The following is an 8,635-nucleotide window of genomic DNA, read 5'->3' on the forward strand; positions in this document are numbered from 1 at the left end:
AAGGGCCTCATGCACAAAAGACAAGGATTCTACCGCTGAGCCATCTTACCAGCCTGAGCTCCTATTATCAGGGGCTGGTGGCCTGAGCTGTCCAATTCCCTGCCTGGGATATATGGGTTGGGTTCTGGTGGGGTTTGGGCTTCTGGTTCTCTTGGCTTGGACACCCAGGTCTTTTACTGTCATAGGCTTGATTCACAGGGGGTGCAATTTTGTTTTCCCCCCTCTATGGAGGCGTATGCTCAGCTTCTGACTTCAGTTGGGAGGAGTTGGCTGTGTTGCTCAAGCACTGGTCCCCAGACCTGGTCCTGGCCCCCTGCCTGGGGCACGCCAGTTTGACCTGTGCTGCTGTGTATCCCGCCTGGGTTAAGCAGCCTGGAGTACACAGTTCAAGTTTCTTCCAATGTTGTCTGTTGTGAGCCAGGGGCGCTGTTCCTGGCTTGGGCATTTAAGTTCCCTTCCAGGCGTTTAAGCTCCCTTCCAGGGGCGCTCTTGCTCTAGCCTGGCCAGCTGGGTGTACTCCACAGGCTGGTGGAGCTCTCAAACAGTTCCCAGTTTTAATGGGTCCTGTAGTCAAGGTGTTGGGGTAGGGGTCTGAGTCAGGGTCTGGGTGTTCCCACCAGCTCTGGTCTCCCTTGAGGAATATACTGTCCCCTGTGGGGTACTCATCTTGGAGCTACTTGTTTTGGTGTGATGTAGGTTGCCGGTTGCTGCTGCAATCAGAGTTTAGTTGAGATGGTTGTGGGCTGGGCCAGGTGGTGGTGGCTCTGCATTTTTCTCCTGTCTCTGCCTTTGTTGATGCTGTTCGGGAGGCACCACAAGATGAGCCTCCGGCCTCCAGCCCAGGGGGGAGGGGGAGCTCCGCGCAGGTTCTAAGCACTGGGGTTTGTCTGTTTGCGCTCAGAAGACCTTGCAGGTCTTCTTGCTCTGGCGTTCTATGGGCTACCCGTGTTTCTGGGGTTCCCGCTGAGTGGATTTGGTGGGGTGGCACCTCTCTGCTAGGATAATGAGGGGTAGGGGTTGGATCTTTGTGCAGGCTCCCGGCTCAGAGGTTTCTCTGTTCGTGGCTATCAGCAGGTCCAACACTGGTACCTCGGTCATCTTCTGCTCAGGTGATCTGCAGATGACCCTGTGTCTCTGGGACTCTGGCAGCCCCCACCAGGCTGGGCTGACCACAGCTTGGCGTGCTGCAGCGCAGCCAGTAAAGGTTGGGGGAGGGGTCTTCGTGCTTTTCTTCTGAAATTCTTTTCTTTTTTTTTTTTTCCCATCTCCTGTTTTTCTCTGGGTGTTCGTCTTTTTGTTGTTGGTGGTGGTGGTCTCTTGGGGAAATTAAGCGTTGGAACTCAAACTCTCTTTTTGGTTGGAGAGAGCTGTGGTGATTCCCTACTGCCCTGTCACCATCTTGGTCCCCCTCCCTCATGTATGACTTTTACAAGTTAAATGACTAACTATGCAAAGTTATATTATGACACACAGAAAGATATCTAAATTATCTCTATAGGTCTAAAGTATTTCTGTTATACGGGTCATTACATTTACTCAGTAACACAGCAAAAACAATTTGTATGCTAATATTGTTGATAGTTAATCTCATAAAATCCGGAATATCTGAAAGTTTCCCTTACAAATGCTTATTCTTTGTGGTGTTAGGGATAAAACACAGGGCCTCATACTCTATCATGCTACACAACTTCTCTAGCACTGAGCCACATCCTTAGTCCTCTTATTTATAAAGGAAACTCTTTCCAAACTAATAGGTGTTATTAGAATGATTCTTGTGATACACAATGACGTGACCCTTCCTGTTGAGGTTTTACCTTACTTGGTACTCATAAATCATTCCTTTTATTTTCTATTTGCTACAAGTTTGTCATTTGTGGAAGCATGGCCTTCGAATTCTGGGCCTAGGTGCTGTCCTTCAGCTCTTCAGCTCAAAGCTAGTGCTCTACCATTTGAGTCACAGCACCACTTCCGGCTTTTTCTGCTTATGTGGTGCTGAGGAATCAAACCCAGGGCCTCATGCATGCAAGGCAAGCACCAAACCACTGAGCTACCTTCCCAGCCCAAATTATACTGTTGATACTTAAAATGTATGCAATTTTGGTAAATCTGCCACTTGTTGATTATAATCCCTCTCAGTTAGTTGAACAGATAGTTGCTGGGCTAATGTACCTCCTACAAGTATTATTTATATAAGGTTGCAATGTGTTTCATGTACGCTTATTTGGCAATCTTCTGTGATAGTTCCTCACTCAAGCAGTCATGGTGAAAGCTCTACATTCTAACCTCTTCTCTCTCTCTCTTGTGAGTGTGTCAGTCCTAGAGCCTGGGTGCTGTCTCTGAGCTTCTTTTGCTCAAGGCTAGCGCTGTACCTCTCAAGCCAAAGCTCCACTTGTTTGTTTTTTTTGGGGGGGGTAGTTCAGTGGAGATAAGAATCTCACAGACTTTCCTGCCCAGGCTGGTTTGAATCATGATGCTTACCTTTCAGCCTTCAGAGTAGCTAAAATTACAGATGTTAGCCACCTGCACCTGGCACGGTCTTAATTTTTAGTGAGGATTGAAAAAAACAACTCCATCTTGATTTTGACAATTTATACTACACACAACATTCATCTATAGAACAAAACAGAACATTATAACAGATCTTTTTCTGAAAAAAAATTTTTTCTGGGTCCGGTAGTGGGGCCTCAACTCTGGGCCTGGGCGCTAGCCCTCAGCTCTTCAGCTCAAGGCTAGTGCTCTACCACTTGAGCCACAGCGGCACTTCCAGCTTTTTTTTCTTTTTGCTTATGTGGTGCTGAGGAATCGAACCCAGGGCCTCAGACATGCAAGGCAAGCACTCTACCACTGAGCCACCTTCCCAGCCCTTTCTGAAAAAATTTTAGAGTCATAAACAAGTAAAATAATTTGAAGAGTAGGGTCTTTTGCCTAAAAAGGAAGACCTTTGTACAAACAAAATTTAGCATGCAATATGAAGTTATTTACTGATTCCCAAAAATGACTTTCCCAGGGTAAGTTCTGATTTAGACAAAGGGAAAAAAAATACAACTGAAAGGAAATTGAGAATTCAAGCCACACACTGGTGGCTCACATCTGGAATCCTAGCTACTTAGGAGGCTGAGATCTGAGGATGGCAGTTCAAAGCCAGCCTGGGAAGGAAGTCTGTAAGACTTTTTATTAATTTTTTTGTCAGTCCTAGGACTTGAACTCTGGGCCTGGGTGCTGTCACTCAGGCGAGTGCTATATCACCTGAGCCACAGAGCCACTTCCCGTTTTCTGGTGGTTTACTGGAGATAAGCCCCATGGACTTTTCCTGCCCAGGCTGACTTTAAACTGAGATCCTCAGGGGCTGGGAAGGTGGATCAGTGGTAGAGCGCATGCTTTGCATGCATGAGGCCCTGGGTTCGATTCCTCAGTAGTACCACATACACAGAAATATCTAGACATGGTGCTATAGCTAAAATGGTAGAGTGCTAGTTTTTAAACAAACAAATAAATAAATAAATGAAATAAACTGAGATCCTCAGATCTCAGCCCCAAGTAGCTAGGATTACAGGTGTGAGCCACCATTGCCCAGCTTGTGAAACTCTTACTTCCAATTAACCACCAGAAAACCAGAAATGGTGCTGTGGTTCAAGTAGTAGAGCACTTGCCTTGAGCTAAAGAGCTCAGGGACAGCTCCCAGGCCAAGAGTTCAAACCCCACAACTGACACACAAAAAAAAGTGAAAATTCAATAAGATATAAGATTCCAGACAATGGGTGAATCATCACAATGAGACTCACAGCTAGTAATGATTTTTTTTTTAGTAGAATGTGTGAGTAGTGTAATTCTAGCATTCTGGAGGCTGAGGCAGGATTACAACCTCCACGGCATCCTTATCCACACAGAGACCCTAACTCCAAATGTAAAAACCAATCCCAAAACAAAAAGAATTGGAATAGGTCAGGCAATTCTAAACTATGTTTTCTTGTTTAATACTGACCACAATTACGTATGTCTCATTTAAGATTCATCATAATCACAATGTATGTACTATCATTCTATCCCATATAACAGACTGTAAGTCAGAAATCAGGCATAGAGAAGCTAAACAGCATGCTCAAGACCAATTAGATAGTTACAGACAGAGGTGAGACTTCAACCTAGTCGAGTTCATGTTCATGCTCCTAGTCACCACCTTCCTTTATAAAATACTACCGTGAAATGGAGGGTTCCTTGGGCAAGGGTGTCATTATCTAACAGCACACTTGTAAATGCTGCAAGGCACTCCTCCTACTCTCATTCAGAGACCCCCTTCCTGTTGTGTCCAAACTCCAAATGTTATACTAAGTCCTAACATCCAAATTACTGTATTTGAATTGTCATGACCCGGTGCCACCATGTCTCCAGCCACAACTTGGAATAGGAAAGTTTGCTGGCAGTTGGTGTTACACTTCCTTCATAGAATAAAAAACTACATCTTGGTTTTGACTACTTTCAAATTTCTTACAATTATCTCAGCAAAACCAATGAGACCATAAAACTCACACATATTTCCCATCATTTAAAAAATAATTTCTGTCCTTTAACGATACTTTCTATTTAACACTTGACTACATGAAAGTAGGTACATTTTTAATGGATAATGTGTCTTTTTTTTTTGTTGGTCTTGGGGCTTGAACTCTGGCCAGGGCACTGTCTCTCAGCTCTTCAGCTCAAGGGTAGTACTCTACCACTTGAGCCATAGTGCCACTTTCCAGTTTCTGGTGTTTTATTGGAAATGAGTCTCATGGACTTTTCTGCATAAGCTGGCTTTGAACCATGATCCTCAGATCTCAGTCTCCTGAATAGTTAGGATTGCAGGCAAGAGCCATTGGAGCTGGCTGTAAATGTTCTTTAACAGCATTTTCTATGCTGCTATCCAAAATATAGCTAGAATACATAAATTCATATAAAGCACAAAAACTTTACTCAGTGTCCCAAAAGACTAGCAGTCAAGTAAACAATAGCATTAAAAACTCACTGGAATATTACTTTCAATCTCTTGGTATAGTAACTCCAACCTTTTTTTTTTTTTTTTTTTTTTGTCAGTCGTGGGGCCTGAACTCTGGGCCTGGGCGCTGTCAAACAGCTCTTCAGCTCAAGGATAGCACTCTACCACTTCAGCCACAGTGCCCCTTCTGGCTTTTTCTGCTTATATGGTGCTGAGGAATCGAACCCAGGACCTCATGAATGCAAGGCAAGCATTCTACCACTGAGCCACCTTCCCAACCCCAACTACATTTTTTTATAGTTCTCAGCAACAATTCTACTTACAATGGTAGACCAATTTGTTTATGTTTCTGGAGAGAATAATGAGGCTAGATATTTTCTCAATCTGTTCAAGTTTTTGTCAGATTGTAGCAGTTAGGGCTTGGTCTAGAATGCTCTTATGATGCACAAGCATCCCATCTATAATCCCAGCTACTCAGAAGATAGCAATCAGGAGGATATTTTGAGTTCGGCTACAGAAGAATGTTAGTAAGACTTCATCTCAATCAATTCAAGAAGTCAGGTGTGGTGGTGCATGCAGGGTCCAAGCTATGCAGGTCATAGGTAGGGTTACATCTGATGCTGACTCCTGGCAAAAACATGATGCCATACCTGAAAAGAGCTGGTGGTGTGGCTCAAGTGGCAGGTAAGAGTTCCTAACTAGACAGTTTGAGGCCCTGGGCTCAAATCCCAGTATAAGTTTTATAAAAATGCTCCTAGGTGAAGTAGTAGGATTTTTTAGAAAGAAGAAAACCTAGATGATTATAGGCAAGAGTGAGGAGCTCTGAGATCCCAGCTCAAAGTTACATCTAATTATCCACAAAAAAGCCAGAGTGGAGTTGTTGCTCAAGTGATAGAGTACTGGCCTTGACAGGACAGCATCCACACCCTAAATTCAAGTCCCATAATGGTATACACATGCAAATAGGAAAAAAGGAAAAAAAACAAATAAAAAACAACCCTGGTGTGTCTGTGTTCTGAAATGAAATTTGTTGTTTTCCAACCCAGGATCATTTATGTGAGATACAATAGTGTAGTAACAAGATTGAAATCATGGTTGGGAATGTGGCTTAGTAGTAGAGTGCTTGCCTAGGATGCATGAAGCCCTAGGTTCTATTCCTCAGTACCACAAAAACCGAAAAACCCAGAGGTGGCACTGTGGCTCATGGTAGAGTGCTAACCTTGAGCAAAAAACAAAAACAAAAAACAGTGCCTAAACCCTGAGTTCAAGCCCCAGGACTGGCCAAAAATAAAAAAAAAAATTAAAAAGGTTGAAAGCATTTTCATGTAGGTTCAATTTGTACAGCATTTCTCCAGAAGTTCTGCAATACACAGTAAAGCTATTGTTCCTGGAGAGTGTTGTATATTCAATATATTAGTAAGTGATTTCTCTGGTACTATTTGTTTGGTATCTTAACTAACAAGCTACTAACCAGTGCTGTCCCACACTGACTACATGTGAATAACTGCTCCCCAGTATGAGCTATCTGGTGAACTATAAATGGAGAGTGCTGGCTGAAGATAACCCCACACTGATCACACTTATAGCCTTCCTCTCCAATATGAATCCTCTGGTGCTTAATGAGGTCATTCTTCCGGATGAAGGCTTTCCCACACTGATAACATTCATAGGGTTTCTCTCCAGTATGAATTCTCTGATGAACAATAAGGGCAGAAGTCTGACTAAAGGATTTTCCACAATCGTGACATTCATATGGTTTCTCACCAGTGTGGGTTCTCTGATGTGAAAAAAGATGAGAGCTTCTACTGAAGCCTTTCCCACAATCTTTACATTCAAAAGGCCTCAGTCCAGTGTGAATTCTATGATGAACAACAAGGTGAGACCTCTGGCTGTATGACTTCCCACATTCATTACATTCATATGGCCGAACTCTGATATGAGTTCTTTGATGCAGAATGAGATGACTGCTCTGCCTGAATGACTTTCCACACTCAGGACACTCATAGGGTTTCTCTCCAGTATGAGTCCTCTGGTGCCTAATGAGCCGGGAGCTGTGAACAAAGGACTTCCCACACTGATGGCATGTGTACAGCTTGTCTCCTGTGTGTGTCCTCTGGTGGGTAACCAGGTGGGAGAACCAGCTGAAGGACTGTCCACACTCTTTGCATTCATAGGGCTCCTCACCAGTATGGGTTTTTTGATGTCCAATAAGGTGTGAACTCCGGCTGAAAGATTTTCCACATTCTTTACATTCATAAGGCTTCTTTCCACTGTGAATAAGCTGGTGCCTGGTAAGATTAGAGCGCCAGCTGAAGAATTTTCCACATTCCTTACATTCATAGGGTTTTTCTCTATGTTTACCTTTTGATATGCAAAGAGCTGTACCAAGAATGTGAGAGTTGTCATTATCAGGGCACTTGTAGGAGGTATCTCTAGTGTAAGTTCTTGCAAACTGAATAAGGTGGATGTTTTCAGAGGTTTGACCAAGTTCATGAATGTTGCTTGAACAGCTCTCCTGACGCCCACTCAATTCTGAATCATGTTTTAAACTTTTGGTTTGTGAATCACAATTACTCAAATACTTTCTCAGTATGAGTTGAGCAGGAAGAAGACAGCTTCCCTCATATTTACATTCACAAACCTTCTCTTGGTAACTTACTTTCTTTTGATGAAATGTCACTCGTCTCAAATGTTTCTTCTGATTTTCTTGATATTTGCCTATGTGGTCTCCACATTTCCAGACATCATCCAATGAGAAATACCACAGATCATCCCTTGTAGTTCCTTTAACTTTAATATTACAGGTTTGTTTATCTCCAGAAGTCTTCGTACTGGAAATTGATTTAATTTCTGAATCTGAAAGAAATGAAAAGCTTTTGTGTAACTAAAGAAAGTATGAATACTGGGTTGTTTATAAGGCTAAAGAACATAAAACATATTTACACCTGCTTCCTGTTATGGTTTCTTTCTTTTTTTTTTTTTTTTTGCCAGTCATGGTGCCTGAACTCTAGGCCTGGGCACTGTCCCTCAGCTCTTCAGCTCAAGGCTAGTGCTCTACCACTTGAGCCACAGCACCACTTCCAGCTTTTTCTGCTTATGTGGTGCTGAGGAATCGAACCCAGGGCCTCATGCATGCAAGGCAAGCACTCTATCCACTGAGCCACCTTCCCAGCCCCCCAGTTATGGTTTCTTAAGTTCAGTAGAAAAGGAGAAAGGGAAACACTGAGCTATAAAAACACAAGGAACAAGATAAGAAAGAAGCACCCACAGTTCTAAGCAGGAACACATGGTGCCAGAAGATTCAATGGGGTAGCGGTAAGGGAATTCCACAGAAAGAGCTGCCTTCCTATTTCCTAAATATTAATATACACAATTGTACATTGTTGCAGGATGTCCCCTAACACTTCACACCACTACAATCTTAATATCCTTAAACTATGAGTCTAATCACATGTAAGTGATCCCTTCTATTCAAACCACCAAAGCAGAAGACTAAGGCCCTGACACACAGCCCTCTCAGAAGGGCCACAGTATAATCTAGAAGAGTAACCACTCAGAAGTCAAACTGAAGCTTTATTATTGCTGTGGCTGAATTTAGACAAGTTACTAAACTCTAAAACACATTTTGCTCATCATAACCCAAGGATGATGGTATTTGTCAGT

General features: G+C 43.0%; 1 protein-coding gene across 8 annotated transcripts in view; it reads right to left on the reverse strand.

Moving 5' to 3' along the window:
* LOC138821864 (anomalous homeobox protein-like) overlaps positions 1–7,796 on the reverse strand; it is a 28,604-nt gene extending 20,808 nt beyond the window's left edge. For all 8 annotated transcript variants that reach the window (XR_011370242.1, XM_070014338.1, XM_070014337.1 and 5 more), the window contains exon 1: positions 7,632–7,796. Coding sequence is in view for 7 of the 8 variants with exons in the window: in XM_070014338.1 (XP_069870439.1) it covers positions 7,632–7,707 (76 nt within the window). In the remaining variant the exon portion in view is untranslated. The remainder of the gene's footprint in view (positions 1–7,631) is intronic.
* Positions 7,797–8,635: the final 839 nt, after the last annotated feature.

This window comes from Dipodomys merriami, unplaced genomic scaffold (assembly GCF_024711535.1).
Source record: "Dipodomys merriami isolate MVZ:Mamm:240054 unplaced genomic scaffold, mDipMer1.0.p SCAF_943, whole genome shotgun sequence".
Classification (NCBI taxonomy): Eukaryota; Metazoa; Chordata; class Mammalia; order Rodentia; family Heteromyidae; genus Dipodomys; species Dipodomys merriami.